Here is an 18,920-nt window from a genome sequence, read left to right as displayed (position 1 = left end):
TAAAAAGTATGTAACCTTTTAAGTGACATAATAAAATTTAATATTAGGCCTGTATTTGAACATGCTAGTTCACAGTTCAGATGATATCCATCTGATGTAACGTAATTTACTTCTAAACAAGCCTGAATGAAACTGAATGCAGGCTATTCTCATCTCTAATAGACATGTCCAATAGTCTCCACGTCATTTTAAAAGAATTTCAGATTAACTGGAGTGAGTGACTCCTTCTGTAGAGAGGTTCTTCCTGCCCCAACAGTTTGTATCTACAAAGTTAATAATTTACTTGTCAGGAAAATTAATCATGGTGCTAACTTTCAAAAGAAAATTTTCGAATTATTTAGTGACAGTGTAATGAAATTTCCCATTTAGGCAAATAGAGACAATATTTCAGTTGGTAATTTAAGCTTTAATTTCTTAGTGGTAGTGGGACTGTAATAACTGCATGTTATTGTTACTTAGTATTGCTGACAAGCCATGCTAATATGGCATGCAAAAAAAAAAAAAAAAAAAAAAAAACCCAACAGAAAATTAAAAGGAAATTTAAATATATCAATTTGAAAAAATAATTGAGTATTTTCCCTGCTTTTATTATTAAGACTGTTACATTTACATATGTGTTCATTCATGCTTATCAGAACATCTTTTGAAAATGGCAAGTATTTTCTGAACAGCTTAGGGTGGAAAGCTTAACTGTTAAGAGTTAGGAACAAAGTAACTTGCAATAGTGTTAAAAATGATAGCTTGCCTGTGATAGAAATAAATCTCACGTCTGGAAGGGAAGTGCTTCCATTCCCATTAGGTATTTTCAGGATACATAATGATATGGAATTCTGTGATACCATGCCTGCAAAGCAGGGCAGTTTTTATTTTGTCTGAAGCATCTGTGATTTGTTCCTTTAAAGTCAGCAAGGCCCTTTGGTGAGCTTGCCCTCCTTGCAGGTGTCATGGAAATTTAGTCATAGTTCAGATACAAAGTCAGAAGTTTATAGAGCATTTTGGTAAGTACCATGTCCTGGCCTAGTGTCAGCTGTGCCATGGCCTGGGCAGGCAACTGCAGTTCCTAGTATCCCCTTCCAAATGCCCCATTCTGACCTACCGATGGCACAGGACCCTTGGGGTGTTGGCAGTACAACCATCACTGTGACCATACATGTGTCAGGTAGCCTGAAAACAAGTGCCTCTGGGGTGGCTATGAAAGCTTTCCATACCATTGTCTGAGCCCGTGTTTTCTCTCTCTGTGTTCATTTTCAGGCTCCTTAGCAAACAGCGCAGTGTGACGTTGTGTTTTCATCTTAGCATGGTGTACTTCCACTTGAGGGCTGTCACCTCACTTCAGACAAGGGGAGACTGTCCCCTGTACTGTTCAAAATACATCTTGTTTTTGTGTTCTGAGCTGATAAAATTATTGCATTTGTTTTCTCTGCAGATGAAGTTTTGCCCCATCCACATGCTTTCTGTAAGAATCATACAAGCTAAGAACATCAAGTCAAGAGACCTGTGTGAGTTGTGGTTTGATTGTGTTTTTAGTCACCTCCAGAATTTACACAGTGAGCAATATTCTTAAGTTCTGAAGGTATGCAAGCAATGTACATAAAGCACAGCAATAGAAATACTAATACCAGGGCTATAATTAGATCATATGTCTGATGCATCATTAGATTGGAGTGGTGTTTCAGGGTACTGGTATAAACCAAGACACCCAGATTAATTTTCTGGGCCAAGAAGGGAAGGTAGACTTTGTTAGGACACCATAATCTCTGAATCTGCTTGGGCAGGAATTTTGCCACGCAGGCTGTGAATTTAAGGACCTTTTATTGAAATGTACCAAATATACATAATAATAAAAGATAAATTAGAGAATTTTAAGCCTTCTAAAATACCTTATCTTTCAGGGTATTTGCTGTTCTTGGATGACCAGTCACAATAAATTATATTGATAGTTTTGGTTAAGGAGGACCTCTGCAGGTCCAGCCCTAAGCCCATGCTTAACATGCAGGCAAAACACTTTTCTGTGTACTTTTGTGTTCAAGTGTCTTTAACTCATTATCTCCCCTTCACAGCCTCCTATGTCTCCTTCTCCAGGTGTGCTGTGGACCAGCCATTCAGCTGCCATTTTTGCAGAGGTCTCCCATGAGTTCCTCAGTTAGGACAGAGACCTTGAGCTGCCTTTTTGTCAGTTTTGAAACTTCTGGTCTGTGTATTCCTCTAGTGAAAAAATGACTCATTCAGCAAAAAAATCCATCACTTTGCAATGATTTACTTGAATTACAGCTGACACCATCTGTGCCTTGCCATGCAGGGCCAAGCCTGCATGTGAGAGAGACCAGAGGGAGTGAATCCCCTGTTGGTTGAGTAACTGCCTGCCAAAGGCTTCCTGTGCTCCAGTGGCAAATGCCACATAGCACCATCCAGAGGTGGACACTAGAAAGGTGTTAGTGCGCAAAGGCCTGTATTTCTGAATTTCAATGATCTCTTCTATCTACTCTATTGAAGGGACAGTTCCACTTTCGTGCCAAAACCTTGCGGGGCAATGTTATTCACTGCTTGATACCAGTCTGAAGTATTTAGGCATCTCGGGCTGCAGTAGAAATCTTCCGTCAAGTCCTGACTCCAGCTCTGAAAGACATCACCTTGGAGATTTCCTTTCACACCGTTGTCAAGCTTCACAAAGTAAATGTGCTTCCCCACCCCGGCTCTCCCCAAAGGATGGCTGCTCGAGGCACTGACTGCACTAACCATAAGGAATAGATACAGGCTGGAAGTGAAATGAAGATTTCCAACTTGCCTTCCTGTTCTTGGGCCCACGCTGGCCTTGAGCTGCAACAGATCATCTGCCCTAGTGCCTAACACCTCTAGACAGCCATTATGTCCCCTCTGCATGTTTGTGGGCTAGATTGAGCAAGCCAGACTCTGATCTTTGCTGTAATATGCATTCTCCTGTAATCATCCTAACAGCCCTTTTTGGAGCCAGCTGCAGATTCAATTTAACTTTTTAACATCATTGACTGGAATTGTAAGGAATTCCCATTGGGCACAGTCCACTTTCAGTGGGCATAGTCCACTTTCCTCTTTCTCTTCACATGGGAAACATGGTGCTTAGTGTACTTTGTGTGTGCATGTGTACACTTGCAGTTTGTAGTTACTCAAGAATTAGATGGTTTTCCTTGGTTGTTTCCAAATGGTGATCTCTTTACTAATTAAAAATAAAAGTAGAAATATTTATTAATCTCCAGGATTGTGGCCTAGCCCTACTGTTCCTCTATAACATTGGCATCAGGTTTTTAATTTTTCTCTGCTGCAGTGACTGCATCAGACTGCTATGTACGCTTGTGGCTGCCATCTGCTTCACCTGGAAAGCTTCAGACCAAAACCATCAAGAATTCTGACAACCCTGTCTGGAATGAGACTTTCTACTTTAGGATCCAGAGAGAAGTTGAGGTAGCAAAAAAATAGTAATGTCACCATTTTGAATAGCGGTGAATCCTCAGTTGACACCATGTTGATCAGCTGTGCTAAATAACTTAAGAAAATGCTTGCTTAACAGGCTGGTTAGCACAGAACAGTAGACATAAGTAGTGTTTTTCTCAGCTATTTACAGACATTGGTGATATAAATGCCTGTATCTAAGCTAGTCCAGACTCCCTTTGTTGTCACCTGAGTGAAATAAGCACTGTTGTAGCATACTTCTGTGCTATTTCGGCATGGCTAGCTTCAAAAGAGCTCTCCCTCTACTGGTTCTAAGGGAAGAGTAGAGAAGTTGCTGTGGTATAGGCAATGAATTTAATCCTTCCCTAAATGATGGAATTTGGAGAACTTTGGGAATGAAGAAACTAAGTGTGTTCTTTGGGTGGGTTATCTGTGTGGTGCACTCTCTTGGGAGAGTGGGAACCCTCTTTTATAGGTAGTTGTTTTCTATTTCACAAGTTTCCCAAGACTGGATTTAATAGTGTTCTGCATTAGCAGACTCCTGAAGGAAAGGACATGCTTCTCTGTTCTTACTCTTCTGCTAGTGAAACAGCTGCAATAATCTATAACAATTTTTATTTGTTTCTGACCTAACAGAAGCTCAATAAGTGTTCTTATTTATTTTTTCTACTACCAGAATGTTTTAGAATTGGCAGTGTGTGATGAAGATCCACTCACCAAAGATGACATGCAGTTCACAGTTCTTTTTAATGTTGCTAGAATCAGACCTGGGGAGAAAATCCATGAGACATTTGCCTTGAAATCAGAGGTAAGGGCTGAAAACACAGGGAGAGATTGACAAGACCTCATTGTACACATTGTCTTCCATGTTAAGTAGGGTTTGGATCTTCATGAACAGGTAGCCTTATATATCATTATCAATACCTCATCAAAACAGATACAATTTTGCTGTATTTTTGTGACTTCATGAATCTCTTTTTACAAATTCAGAAAATGAAGCAGCTTTTCTCTCATGCTCTGTGAGCACAAAATATTTTAACAGGAAGCATCTGTAAATAATAGTTTTTATCTTTTATGTTCCAAATAAATACTTCCTTACCTTTCTGCTTTTGCCATGCTTAGGGGACATTTCCTCTTAAATGACAACTTATTTATTAAAAACTTGAGGACAATTCACTTATCACTTGAATGGAATGATTCTTTCATGCTTTTTTCGCTGTTGGTGTTCCTGCTGGGTTTCCTTCTAGGTGATTCAGATTTCTCTAGCCCGTAGTAAAGGAACGTCTGTCCTGCTAACATCTTTGGTATTTTATTAAGGAGCCCATGAAAGAGAGTTGTCCAGTAAACAAAGCCAGGATAGGTCTGTGACAACTCCTGGGCTTGTCTGGGCTGTGGCTGAGGTGTTGGTACACACTCATTGCAGGAAGGAGACAGTCCATAGAAACAGCTACTTCCCACATGCTGAAAGCTCTTGACATGGATTTTCCTTGTGACCCTGCCAGCTGGTGCTGTGCACTTCTCAGCCAGTGGGTGAGTCACTGGGAAATACAATGATTCAATAACCACTTCAGTCACTTGCCTAATTCATCTCTTCTGGATTCAGTTCAAATGTGATTTAGATTATTTGTATGTGGAAATGTCTCTGGTCTTAGACACATTTGTTGCTGGGCTTCAATGCCTTTCCCCCATGCATGCTATCTTGCAGAAAGCCATTATACTTGCTTTTCAATCAAGCTCTCCCTCTCTGATTGTATCTTTGGAAATATGTATAATTCTGCATATCACACAATGGGAGATTATTAATCTTATGTGCCTTTCAGAAGTTTGTGGTTTCTGTTGCAATTTCAGCTTTGGAAGGACACAACACAAAACTTTTTTTGGTATCATTAGCAGAAGAGATGTCAGCCCTCAAAGTGCTTTCGAAGTGTGTCTGTGCTGCCAAATTCTTTCAGCCTCCAATAATATATATTTATTTTACCCTTTTCTTTTTAGACAGAAAGGTGCTCAAAGAAATGGGAAAGTTTGGAAGTGGAATTCTGGATGGAAAGAATGTGAGTAAAATTCCAAATTTAAAAGGTATAGATCTACCAGAGAGTAATAATATCTCAGAGGATGAGAAACTTCTTCCAGCTCTCTGTCCAGGCAGTGAACCTAAATTACAATTTAAAACTTTTTTTTTTACCTTCCCTAGCTAATTCCACCTTTCAGTATATTTCATGCAAATCTTAAGCTTCTGTTGAACATGGATATCTAGATCCTGGAAATGTAATAAAATTGTCACAATGTGATAACTTTTACACAAGATGCACATGAAACTTAACATGAGTGCTCTTCAAATTGTTGATATTAATTGAACAATGCCTAGAACACTGTGGAATCTCTCAGAGACCATAAAACTTGTCTTGTATTATTATAACAATATATACATGGAGTTATGTGGACAGAATTAGAAAAGTCATCCATCAGGCAATAGCTTAGTTAAACTGAAAAAACACAATCAACAAATAATGAAAATAAGACCATCCCCCTCAAAGTGGTAATCAGCATTGTCTGGAGGAGAAAAAGTCCCGTAAGTTAAACTTCATATGTCTTTTAAATCCTATCACGTTTGGTTGAAGAAAACCCCCTAAACTACACATTCTGGAATATTTAAGCTTAACATCAGTGAAAAAATAAAAAAAGTAGTCCAGTGAAAACTGGCTAACGGCATGATCAGGAGAAGGAACTGTAAATAAGACTTCTTATTCTTAAACATGAAGAAACTGCAGAAGAAAATCACTTGTGTTCTTGGTTAATTTCTCCCACAGTGAAACTCAAGGAAATGTATTTAATTTACCTGTGAGAGGTACCTTAAGAGATGGTATCATGTATGATGATGGTAATCATCTCGGTAATCAGAGCCAGATGTATAAAAAGGTCAGAATGAGGAGCAGGGTTTGGAACTGGATTCAGACTAGAAATAAGAGGAACATCTTTCACCATTCAAGTTATGGGGCATGTGGGGAATGTCCATCCTTGGAAATCAAACCTAGTTATTTAAATACATTTTACAGCTGAAACAGAAGTGTTAAGGCTGGAAATGGTGTTTGGTAAAATACCCTGGGCATACAAAGGTTATGTACTACGTAACTTCAATGGTCCTTTCAGATATATGAAAGCGTTTATGAATGTGTGTAACATAGGGGTGTTGGAATATTTGCCTTAGTGAAAGATGCTGTTAGTAGACTCTACAGATTACTCATATTATTAAATAACCACATCCATTCAGTGACAGACCAAGGTCTTACAAGGTAAAATATCTGGGACAAAGACATTTTGTTGCTTACCTCTGTGTTTTGCAGTCATACATATATAGCACAGTGGGAGTTAGTTCTTATTTTTCATTTATTTGTGATCAGCCATAAATTATAATATGGACTAGTCAGAAATGTCTTTCTTAATAAATGTTTGCATGTTAATATTAGTCTTTGCTTTCTCCAAGTCATATGGTCATTTCTTAATAGCAGGACATGATTTCATGTATATATTTTCAATATGCCTTTGTTCTGCTGTAACTTGGCACATAGTTTTAAGCATTAGTACTTTTATGGGCTTTCCCATCTTTCTTTTTGTTTGGCTGCTATATTTTGGTTCACATGCTTAGCAGGGGATCATGTGTTTTGCCTTATTAGAAAACAAATTGTGATAACATAACTATATTCAATTTTAAGTGGGAAAGGTCATAAAACTGCTATTTAAAAAAATTAAACAAAACACAACAAAAACCAGATATTAACACAGCTTTTTTTGTTTGTTATTTGTTTTTGTCTTTTCAGTGCCGGCCCTCCAGAGCGTCTCATTACCAATGATGTCCTAGTGGTAAGGTTCACATGAGAATTTATCTTGAAGTGACTTCTGCTTCATTTTGATCCTCCCCTCTTTCTTGCATTTTATAGAGAGAACACAACTACCATGGTAGATAAGAGCATGGTGTGCATTTTAAAGTCAGAGATATGGGACAGTTCCCTTTCATTCCAGCTCAGCTGTTGCCCTCTCCATGCAGAAGCTGTGTTTCTTGAAGTCCTCAGCTATTACAGATGTCAATATGTTGCCTAGTTGTGGTTTGTTAATGTTGCAGAACCCTGTATTTGTTGGTGTTCAAAGTGAGAACTGTGTTTCATGTAACACAGTATGGCACTTGGCAGGAAAAACAAAGGTTACAAAAGGTCTGTAGGAGACAATAGTAGGTATTCAGTGTGCTTATGACTGGAAGGGTACCTATGTAACAGCTTTTTGGGAAATGAGTTTTTTAATAAAGAGTTATTTTAGTTGTTGAAACATAGAGCCCTGTTTTGGTATTAGTCAGCATGTGGTACTCTACCTGTCTCCTCAGGCTGGCCCAGCAGCTAAGGAGTACCAAGTACTTCATGCCAACTCCAAGCCTGTGCATGGTTCCCAGATGCTAGCCCTTGATACCCCTGAGGCAAAGTAACACATATTTTATTCTTTCCCCCTCATTTTCTGTGTGAGGTGTAAGAGTTGCAATGATTGGCATGCATTGTTCCTGAAATGACTTGGAAAAGTGTCCTGGCATGAGTTATTAAAGGTGAACTGGAGTGACTCAGGTGGTGTGTAGGGTGGAATAAATCCATGATTTCCCTACATCAGGGCCAGTAAGGAGATGCTTTGTAGACTAATCACTGCCACAATACACAGAAACTCATTGTCAGGTATTTTCCCCCACCCTTCCTAAGTAATTACTAGATATATGTGTTTGGGCACCTATGTGTTGTACAGAATTTCCTGATTTTGGGATAATTTGAATGGGTTAAAAATCTCTGACAATGAACCACTGTATTGACACTCTGAAGCAGTGCAACTTGGGCTACTGTCCTGGAATAATGAGCTCTGAATTTTCTCTTCGATTGCTCCCAGCACTGAGACCAGTTCAGTTGTCTCTATATTATAGTTAGTGGTTGTCTGCATGATGTTTCATTATTTGCAGCAGATGTGTTGTTTGCTTTCTTCACCCTTTTCCATTCCCCTTTTACAGTCCCGTGAGGTTTGTTGCTTGGAAGTGCATATGGACATTAATGAAAGCAGGAAATACTTGAAAGGTATGGCATTTTCTCTGTGAACTGAGGACATGACCAAACCAACCCTATTATAGTCATGCAGACCCAGATGGAGGCATTTTAAAGTACAGAGACAGCTAAGAATGTTCTAAATTAAATATAGATAATGATATATGATCTAAACAATAAAATGTAATGTATTGAAATGCCCTGAACTGCCCTGAGCTGATCTCTGTGTCTTTTCCTTGAAGCAATTAAGTCTGTACACAGTAGACTTTGCTGGTGGAAGTAAGAGAGAGTGCTGCCTCTGGGAGCACTCCAAGCCATGGGGTAAAGGCAGGAATACCAGGTCCTGTGCTGTAGGAGACTGGCCAGTGGGGTATATTACAGAGGAGCTACCACAGAAAATTACTCCAGCAGAAAGCTTGCCAACTTTGTTAGGTATTTTGCCTGAACAGCACTATTATTCTCTAAACAAATCTGTTTTTACTAGAGGGTAAAAATCTCGTACTTACGGTGCCTGCATCTCATGAGAGAACACAGAAGACGACAGAGGACACCGATACTTTCTACTTCCATTGTGTGAAGGCTTGGGAGCCAGTTCTAAAAGTCAGGCTGCAGGTAACAGGCACTATACAGTGGTACTGCTCATACTGCTTGCTTATTTCCGGTGTGACCAAACCAGCAAAGAACTGCATTGTATCTGTTCTGTGGATACAAACCATATTTTTTGTTTTGTGTAGAAAGTTTCTGATAAGGAAGATGACAGCAACAATTTAAGTGACACCTTAACAGTACCCCTGAAATTTCTCCCCGTTGGACATAAAGTGAAAGTAACCCTTCCCATAAGACATGTAAGTGTTTCATAATTTATATGATCTTCTGGAGAGAAGAGTAGAATAACCCTCACTATCAAAAAAAGACCCAAACAAACCAGGTAGTAAATCTGAGTGAGAATTTTGGGCAAATATAGGTCTTCTGTGAAAAAGATTAATTTTCTCAGAGAAATATGAATTTTCTGTCAATAAAATCAATGACTGGGGATTCAACCTGGCAAGTTTGAGATGGATTTCAGATCAACCTCTGCTGTACTTTTACAATTAAAGGAGAATATTCTATACCCTAGCAAGGTTTTGGGATGCCTCTCTGCTCTTTATCAAGCCTGGGTGCTAGCTCAGTCTGTGTACCTAAACTTTAGATGGCTAAAGTTAGATGTGTTGAATTATGCCCTCAGGAAACAATGCTGTCATGTTCTTACAAGTGTACAGTTGTGACGGTAACTGGTGGAGAGATACAACTCTAAGTTGCTTTAAAGGCAGTAGTAATGCTGCTGTGTGGACAAATGGACTTGATATTCCTTGAGAATCCATTTCAACTAAGAATATTATGTGATCTCTGTTAAATATAGCCAGACATCCTTTTCCATACCTTGAAAATGAGAGGCAAAAGGAGGAGAAGGATTTCTTAGCAGCCCTTCCCATAAAGAGAAGGGAGATTGAATGTTTGTTTTGCCACCAGTGACTCCCCACCTCCTCTTTTTGGACTCTTTTATCACCAGCTTTTTGGAAGGGTGTGGTGACTTGTATTTCCTCTTCTATCACTGTCTTTATCTTCATCCTCAGGAATGTTTCAGTGTAGATTTTACTGGGTGGCAGTAAATGCAAGCAATGCTTTGGGGGCAGAGGGTGGCAATGTGATACTGCTGCTGGGTTAGGCTGTTTTGTGGATGAATATTCATAGTGGGGGAGAAATCCTGGTTCACAGGATTCGTTCACATTCATTCACATTCGTTCACATTCGTTCAGCCACTTCGACCCCTCCTGCCTCTTTTACTTCTTTGTAGAATATGTTTGGTGTTTAGTCTTTCCTGCTACAGTTTGGAAAAAAAAAAAAAACAACGTATGCAGGGTAGTGGTAGTGGTGGGACATTCCAGGAGGCACTGAAAATCTGGATTCAAAACTTTTCTTTTTCTTACTCATTCATATTCCTGCTCTCATCTTTTTGTTTACAGAATGTGCCACTACAGTTGTACCTCCAACTAAATGATTGGTAAGAAGACTGGTTTGGTTTTTTTTTCTGTAGTTTTTATTATTCTTTGAACTGTGAAATCTAGAACAGAGTGTCCTTTATTTAGATATAAGGAATGCACAAGACTAGGGGCAAAATATAACAATAGTTAAGTCACCATTAAAGAGTCACCACAACAGAGCAAAGCTAAATGTCCTTGGGGCAGAGGAGTCCCACAAAGATGCAAAAAAAATTAGGAGAGTTTCAGATGGTGAGGAACTTAGTCACTGAGTGTCCTTTGCATCAAAGGACCAAAGACTAAAACTGGAGGCTTCTTCAAAAAGGGCACAGGAAGAAGGCAGAGGGAAAAGAGAATTCGAAATAACAAAACATCAGCGTCCATACATTACCCAAAAGACCCACATACTCTTAAGAAAACAGACTTGTGGCTCTGGTTATAGCAATAGAAAGAAGTATAAACTAGGGAAGAGAAAATTTTGAGTTGTAAAATAATGCGTCAGACAAGAAACAAACAAAAATTATTCAAGTATCTTTTTCATTATACAGTTTCTGTATAAATCTTCTGTGCAAATCCCCAGGAAAGACTTTGTTAGGTGTAAGTCACCCTTTGCTCAGAAATCATATGGCGCAGAAATAGAAAGGATTCAGCTTACAAAGCTACTGAAAGTCACAGAAGCCCTTCTTTGGTTTTCATATTTATTATCCTTTGCTGATGGTAAGTCTTACACTGAAACAATAAAGAGACCATGTAGAAGCAAAGCAGTTCATTTCTTTGCAAATGAAAGATGCATTTCTGCAGAAATCTGAACAAGGAATCAAGATTTTTTATGAATTAATTAGATTGCAGTTGCTGAAAATAGATCCATATACATTTTAAACACCAATCCTGTGCCTCTGGATTTATTTATGTTTCAGCACAGAAAAACTAGATGTGCGCTTAGGGTATGATCTGTGCCAAGAAGAGCAAGAGTTCTTGCATAAGAGGAAGAGAGTTGTTGCCGGTGCCCTGAAAAGGGTTCTTCATTTGGAAAGAGATCTACATGGACATGAGGTCTGTGCATTGGAATCCAAGCATGGGATGTGGGTCTATTGAATTAGGATTTGCACAACTTCCTTCGAAATTTCTATAGTTTTTGCATGCGATAACAAACCCATTGATTTGAATGGCAGCAGAACAGAGGCTCTCAGTGTGACATATCCCATACCCATGTAAAATTACAGCTCAGCAATTCATGCCTCCATTCTTTTCAATGGGCCAAATTACCAAGGACATAATGTACCACTCTTCAAAGACAGTTTCCAACAGTATGGTGCTATCAGTCAGCAAGATATGAGGCATTGTGTTAGATACAGCCTAGTCAGGCAAACCAGTAGGAAAACAGGAGTATGGGAAATTCACCTCGTATAGATATTTATTAAATCAGTATAATGTCACTTCTTTAGGCTTACTTTTTTTTCTTCATTTTCAGAACACTTCTTACAAAAAGTAAAAATTATCTGTGGTGAAGAAAGAACATTAGAACATTTTATAACAAGCTGAAGTATGTTTTGTTGCCAAGATCCAGGGTGAATTTTTAAGGAAAAACTTGTTTTCTTGCTGGAATTATGTTTCTTGAATGAATGCTGTCCAAAGAATCAGCAGAGTTCAAAGAACTTCCTTGACCCATTTTAATTGCATTTATTGCAATTTGTTGTTATTTATAACAAAATCATATCATTATCTATTTTTAAGCATTGCAATTCCAATTATAAAGATCAAAAATAGGAAGGAAGGTTAAAAGGACTGCATATTCAAACTCATCCAAGCCTTGGGGTTAAGACACTCTGGAGGTTAATTTAAATAAGATGGTAAAGATTGGCTAACTGGTGATTTAATTTCATTGTCCTCTAATGAATCTGCTGAAGAAATTCTGAGAGCTGTAATCAGATTTTTCCAAGTAGCAAGGGAGTAACTCTCTGAGGATAATACTTGTGTTTTGAACAGGTCCCAGTAATAGCTGTTATGGCAACAGGTGGAGGTCTCAGAGCAATGTCAGCTATGTTTGGCCATCTCTTAGCTCTTCAGAAGCTAAATCTGTTGGACTGTGTCACCTATCTCACCGGGGCTTCTGGCTCAACATGGTGCGTATACAAAATGAGATTGGATTTGGAATGACTGTGGCTACTTTTCCACACAGTGAGAGATGCATCTCTTTCAGAGGCTTACACTGTTAATAAGTTAACATGATTCCTTCATTAAGCTCTTACTGTTGGCTCTCAATTACCTCTTACTGTTGGCTCTCAATTATAACTTCCGTTCAGGCTCACTGATTCTCTTTCATTGATTAAAGTGATTGTGTAAATGTATGAATTTTCCAAAATCATCTAAATAAAAGGATGATTTTCTAACATTTCTGCTCCTTAGGACCCTAGCAGATCTGTATGAGCATGCTGACTGGTCACAGAAGTCTCTGGAGGGGCCACTTAAGGCAGTAAAAGAACAAGTGACAAAATGCAAACTCAACCTTATGTCTCTAGACCATCTGAAGTATTACCACAAGGAACTTGCTGAAAGGGCAAAAGCAGGACATGTGTCATCTTTTACAACTCTGTGGTCACTTGTTCAGGAGATGTTCTTACATGAACAGGTAGGTACATGGTCCTGCCACACATTTGGAAAACAGCGATTTATTTTCTTTAGAGCTTTATTCTTTGAGGACATGATGTAGTGTGTGTAAAAAATCCAAAGAGACTGAGCCATCCTGGTGTGGTTTGTAAACTATGACAGGGGATCTTGTAGCCAGGATTTTCCAGAGTAGATAATAATTTGAAGGTGCCTCTGTCCTAGGGTGCCCAACAGCTAGTAACTTCAGTAGGCAAACTTCCAGAAAGAACGGAGGAATTCCCACCTCCCATCCTCCCTGAAAACTCAGATTTTTAAAGTCTGTTTCTAGTTCAACATTTAAAAGTTAGAGTAATCTGTCCTTGTGTGAATATTAATCTCAGCCTTAGTAAAGATCTGTGGGATGCAGGCAGTTAAGGCTCTTAGATATTCTAATGAAGAAGTTACTAGGTATCCACAAGGCAACTGGGAAGGAAAATGCAGGAACACGAAGGAAAAGGTCTCTTGCAAAAATGTGACTTCGAGATTCCTCTGTGCTGTAAAATATCTGTTATTGGTCTTTACTTGGGTAGATTGTGCCAGTGCTCTTACAGAGGTTTACTGTGATTTTTTTATCTCACTGATTAGCCAAGAAAATACAAACTCACAGACCAGCGCAAGGCATTGCAGCATGGACAAAACCCCTTGCCTTTCTATGCAGTCCTCAATGTGAAAGAGGAGAAGTTTGGTACTTTCAAATTTAGAGGTAAGTGTCCTGGAGTTTCTTCTCATTCTGGATATGGCTTGAAGAGAACTTGGAGGGAGGTGTGTATGTGTGGAGAAAGAAAGGGGAATGCATCTGTTGCTTGCCCTGACTTAGTTGTTGCCCTGACTCAGTATTCATCTTTTAATAAAGTGTTTGTCTTTTTTGCAAGCTGTTGGCTGTTTGTTAGAAAGAACAGATCTGCTGGATAACATCCTCAGCCATAAACAGGACATTAATTAAAAATCTGGGGTGAAGTCCTATTTTTGCCACAGACATTGTCAGTGAGTGTGGGCAAACCATCTGATCTTCTTCTACCATGCCTATAAAATAGCTTTGACACTTCCTTAGTTTCTAGGGGTGCTGTGAAATGTAATTGTCTCTTCCTAAATACTACACTGATGAAGGTATGAAAATGGAGTGGAGTATGATTGCTGTGATGGGTGTGATATGACATCCTTTGAATGGACACAGGCCACATTCAACAGAAGGTATTAAAAGCAGCAGATACTGGAAAGAAAAGCAATTAATCCTTACATTTGGTTAGGTTTATAGCTACTGTTCTACTGTAATGCCTGTGCAGGATAGCTTGAGCCAGGAAACCACACATCCATGCCACACTGTGATGATTTCCAGTGTGATGTTGATATGCCTTCAGGCTGCTTTGTGGTATCTTGTAGACTGGCAGTTTTGGGTTAGTAGAGCTCTCATGCCAACCACTCCTTGCAATTCATATCACTATTGCATGTAGTACAGTTGATGCTCTTGATTTAGAGAGGCAAGTGTGATCCCAGAGTCTTTATATAGAAATAGATATCTAAGCATTTGAACCTAATGTTAGACTTTTTCTGAGTGGAAAAAGCTAGTTCCTTTAGGTTGCACATAGTCTCTCAGTTTGTATGGAAGTAGCAGCTTGCAGTACAAAGGTACAGATAGTACAGAGCTGCTGAGACAAGCAAGATCCTTGGAGCTTGTGGGTAGTTTTATCCACATGGGAAGGTTTTGGGGTTTGATTTTTATTGCAGCAAACATGCCATATGTCAACTCTTTTGTAGAGTGGGCAGATTTCTCTCCTTATGAAGTGGCCATACCAAAATACGGAGCCTCCATTCCTTCAGAATATTTCGACAGCGAGTTCTTCATGGGAAGGCGAGTGAAGAAGCTGCCAGAATCTCGGATCTGCTATCTGGAAGGTGACATAGCAGTGCAATGTAGTTAATCACAGCATCGTAGAAAGCATGGTATTTGCTAGGTACAGGCACAACACTCCTTGCCAGAGGGTCTGCTTTAGGTCTTAATTCATTGGGCTTTTTACCCCTTTCATATACTTCTGCTCTTTGTATATCTTTTTTCCTTCTGTTGTCCATTTTCACCTGGGTAGATTTGGGAAAATTGCAGCATGGTTCCTGTTCCATTTTCTAAACCAAAAAAGATGGTGGAAGAGGCAAGTTGAGGAAACAGTAAGTGTTCCTTCCCTGACCAGTCTCTAGCTCTTCATAAACTATATTTCTAGACAATGCATTACTGAGGTAGAACTGGAAGGAGCTGAGGATAAAATATGTCATCTAGGACAACCCACAAAGGCAGGAGCCACCTGAGCTTTGTAGGCTGAGGATGGTGTCACTAATCTTCTCTGCCCATAAGGATGAAGGAAGCCCTTTTGACCTCCAACAACTGCTTTGACTGGCCATTTTGCCACCAAAGGTGAAGCAAATGGAAAAAGCAGCTAGTCAGAGGAACCCATCTGTCCCAGGCAGATTTAAAATCCTTTGAAGTGTTTTAGTTTTGAAACCAAAAACAAGGGTAGAGGAGAAAAACCCCATATTTCTCTCACTGTGGAGTCTGCTAGAGATTCAGTTTGTTCCTCATGTGAGTACCTGGCATAGAGCTTAATGAGAAAGGATCGTTCTTTCTTTTCCAAAAGCAGACTCACATATGGAGCCAATTGTATTTTGAACCTCAACCAGCTGAACTCCACAGAAACAAAACATGCCTGGAAGGAAAACATGAGTCTTAGGTCGATTTAAATAATAAATCAGTTTAAAGAAGGCCTTTATACTTACATGGCTTCACCATGCTTTCCAAGCCTACTTTCTCTCACAGGTACACAGGAAACTTTCTACAACATCATTTGGGTGACTGATACTTCTTATTTTGTTACTCTGTACTATGCAGTGAATGTTCTGTGTGTAGTTACCTCCTGAGAAAGAGCACTGAAGTGCTGATACCACTATGTTTGAACTCTCTGAGACCTGCTGTTTAAGTTGTGTCACGTTGGGGTCAGGTTGGGTGGACTAATTATGTGTAGCATGGATATTTGCAATAGTCAGTGGTTAACATGTGGTAGTGCAGTACTTCTCCCATGTGGTTTGACTTGCAGGTCTGTGGACAAACATCTTTACTAGGAATTTGCTGGATGGCTTGTACTGGTCCTCAAATTCAAATGAATTCTGGGAACGATGGTCCCAAGATATGGTAGATATAGGTAAGAGCTTCTAAAGTGTTGCCTCACTGTGGATCTTCCAGCATGATGTTAATCTGTATCAGAATTATTGCTATGTCCTCTTCTCTCTTCTCTCTTTTCCCTAGAGGCATGCTTCATGTTAGTACAAATGTTTTTCATTTAAAATTTCCTTGTGGTCTGTTAAATGACTGCCCATGACTGCAAATGAGAAGGGTGGCTTTTACTTGTGGGCAAAAGTACAATGCCAGGATGTTATTTGAAAGAGTAAAACACAAAAACTGTGCCTGCTTTAAAGAAAACCAAGGATCTCTTTTTTAAAATGACATGGGTCATGTGCACATGTTTTCCAGCAGCCTGCAAGAAACAGGGATGGGGGGGACCCACAGGAAGACAACAAGGGCAGCTAGCCAGCAAAGGTGTCTGGCGGAGCAGATTGCTGATGTTTTTTTCTGTATTTCATGGTTTCTTCTCTATTTCAGAAAAACATTCTCCTGAGGAAGATGTTACTGTCATTGAGCCTCCATCTTGTTTGTCAGGAAAGTTGTATGAAATGTTTCAGGACATTATGACCAAGCGTCCACTACTGGGACAGTCGCATAACTTCCTGAGAGGCTTAGAGTTTCATAAGGATTATATTCATCAGAAAAAATTTATTGAATGGAAAGGTAACTGCAACAAAGAGTTAGCTGCACTTTGCAGGTAACATCTCAGATTTTTTTTTTTAGTCTTTGGAAAACTCATATTTCTTTCAGGGTTTGGAAATCAGCTGAGTTGGACCTATGTTCATGGTGTCTGTTTCTTTAGGGTAACAGGTTAAAATGAACTAGTCCATGATCTGCTCTTTCACTTGCAGAAGATACCTGTAATTTGTGTCAAGAAATGCTTTTCTACAGGAATTTTGTCACCCTGCATAGGTACAGTAGTCAAAAGATTCAGGAAGGGCAGAATCTTTTGAGGTCAAGAAGCAGAGGTAACACCAGAAGCATAAAATAGTAGGTTATTATGTGGATCAGATGAAGGAAAGGACTAGTTGCAAGCATGTGGTTGCCCATATGTCTGGTATTTCTGCCTGATGAATTATCCATCCAGAGACCTCTCTTTAACCCCTCAGAAACAGAAATACCAAAATCCAACTACAGAAAGTTAAAGTCACATAGGTTTACACTGTATATATTAAACAACAGACACATAGACTTGATCTATAAATTGAACAGCGATTTTCTGTGCCCTGTGCTCTGTAGGCAGGCAAAGTAAACAGCCAAAATAGTTCTACCTCAAAACCTATGAAACAATCTGTGAAATGATAGGAAGATGATGAAGCTGAGCGTTTTCTGCATCAGAAACCTTCCTATCATCCCAGCATCTTCATTTATTCCATGAACAGGTAGCAATGTGGGAGGACCCCACATTATGGAGGTTAATCTGACTTCAGCAAGAAAGCATGTGTTCTCTGCCTTCTCTGAGCCCCTCTCTTTGGCAAGTTGTGTTTTCTCTCCCATTTTATGCAGGTTACAATGTGCTTTGTCCCTTTCCACCCTTGCTACACAGTTTGCTGACAATAGTGAGAGATGGTGGTGCTTTTTTGTGGATTAAGGCAGAGCCTACAGTGTGCTGTCTGCTTTTAAAATGTTCAGTAAGCAAAAAGTCTGTGTCCTAAAATGGTCTGCTCTAAGAAAACAAATGAAAGAAGGAGAAAAACCAAGCAGCATAAGAAGGGTAGGTGAGAGAAGGAGCAAGCAAGTAGCTTCAGAAGGTGGATGAAGGATGAAATTGTCAGTCAGTAAATGTTAAAAAACATAACTGTCATTACATTTGCTGACTATCAGTTTTGTAAAGACAAATGGGTAGAAGGAGATTTCAAGGAGGATTTTGAGGAAGTGAGCATAAGAACACTAGTGACTATCTCAGGGTAGATACTCTACAAATAAAGTAAAGTCTGTGGAAAGCATGAAATCCAGAGTGGGAAAAGGGAAACTGGAAGTCTGGAGTGGGAAAAATTATCAGGTTTTCTATCTTCTTTTGGCTGCCTGCAAAAGACCAAGCTAAACCCAGGTATGGATCCATCTCTAGGAGCAAGAGGAGATGCCAGGTCTGTGAACAGAAATGACAGTCTTGTGGTAGATGAAGTCTTGAGAATAGAGCTGCAGCTCAGGTTATCTGACATTAAAACAAGACTTTCAATGCCTAATTTTCCTGATTAGAAATTGAACTAATAGTCTGGAATTAGTGTCATGCATTTACAGTAGAGTTCATGCTTTCAAGGGTATTTCTGAGACAGGATTTCTTTAAAGTCTCTATTTGGATGGGGGATGGAAGAAGGGATTCTCACAAGAAAACATCTACTTCCAGTTCACATATACAGCCATGAATAAATGCTGCAAAGTTCCACCTCTGTGATAAGAAAACAGGGGTAATGGAATTTCATGTAATAAAAATGTTCACCGGGCCAAATAAAACTAAAAAGTATGCTGCTTCTTCTGTGAGGGGCTGCAAGAAAATGTCTCTTGTTACAGTTGAATCTGTGAATTCTCAGCAGCCTTGCTGAGAATAATAAGCACATTTTGTGAAGACTTGACAGTGAGGGAATGGAAAAATTGGAAATT

At 39.3% G+C, this 18,920-nt stretch overlaps 1 protein-coding gene across 5 annotated transcripts in view; it reads left to right on the top strand.

Moving 5' to 3' along the window:
• Window positions 1-18,920, top strand: part of LOC116445111 (cytosolic phospholipase A2 beta-like) — a 49,701-nt gene that overhangs the window by 22,985 nt on the left and 7,796 nt on the right. For 2 of the 5 annotated variants that reach the window (XM_032111259.1, XM_032111257.1), the window contains exons 2-18: window positions 1,427-1,499; window positions 2,494-2,670; window positions 3,302-3,438; window positions 4,103-4,234; window positions 5,419-5,477; window positions 7,242-7,284; window positions 8,459-8,522; window positions 8,974-9,101; window positions 9,224-9,334; window positions 10,493-10,530; window positions 11,425-11,560; window positions 12,494-12,630; window positions 12,914-13,136; window positions 13,739-13,856; window positions 14,909-15,046; window positions 16,234-16,338; window positions 16,797-16,982. In XM_032111259.1, the coding sequence (XP_031967150.1) occupies window positions 1,427-1,499; window positions 2,494-2,670; window positions 3,302-3,438; window positions 4,103-4,234; window positions 5,419-5,477; window positions 7,242-7,284; window positions 8,459-8,522; window positions 8,974-9,101; window positions 9,224-9,334; window positions 10,493-10,530; window positions 11,425-11,560; window positions 12,494-12,630; window positions 12,914-13,136; window positions 13,739-13,856; window positions 14,909-15,046; window positions 16,234-16,338; window positions 16,797-16,982 (2,005 nt within the window). Of the gene's footprint in view, window positions 1-1,426; window positions 1,500-2,493; window positions 2,671-3,301; window positions 3,439-4,102; window positions 4,235-4,858; window positions 4,957-5,418; window positions 5,478-7,241; window positions 7,285-8,458; window positions 8,523-8,973; window positions 9,102-9,223; window positions 9,335-10,492; window positions 10,531-11,424; window positions 11,561-12,493; window positions 12,631-12,913; window positions 13,137-13,738; window positions 13,857-14,908; window positions 15,047-16,233; window positions 16,339-16,796; window positions 16,983-18,920 lie in introns of those variants that run through there. The other 3 variants (XM_032111258.1, XM_032111261.1, XM_032111262.1) reach the window with 3 other exon arrangements.

The sequence above is a fragment of the Corvus moneduloides genome, chromosome 6 (assembly GCF_009650955.1).
Source record: "Corvus moneduloides isolate bCorMon1 chromosome 6, bCorMon1.pri, whole genome shotgun sequence".
In the NCBI taxonomy this organism is placed as follows: Eukaryota; Metazoa; Chordata; class Aves; order Passeriformes; family Corvidae; genus Corvus; species Corvus moneduloides.
Note: the sequence above shows the minus strand (reverse complement) of the source record. Positions and strands in the feature narration are given on the sequence as shown.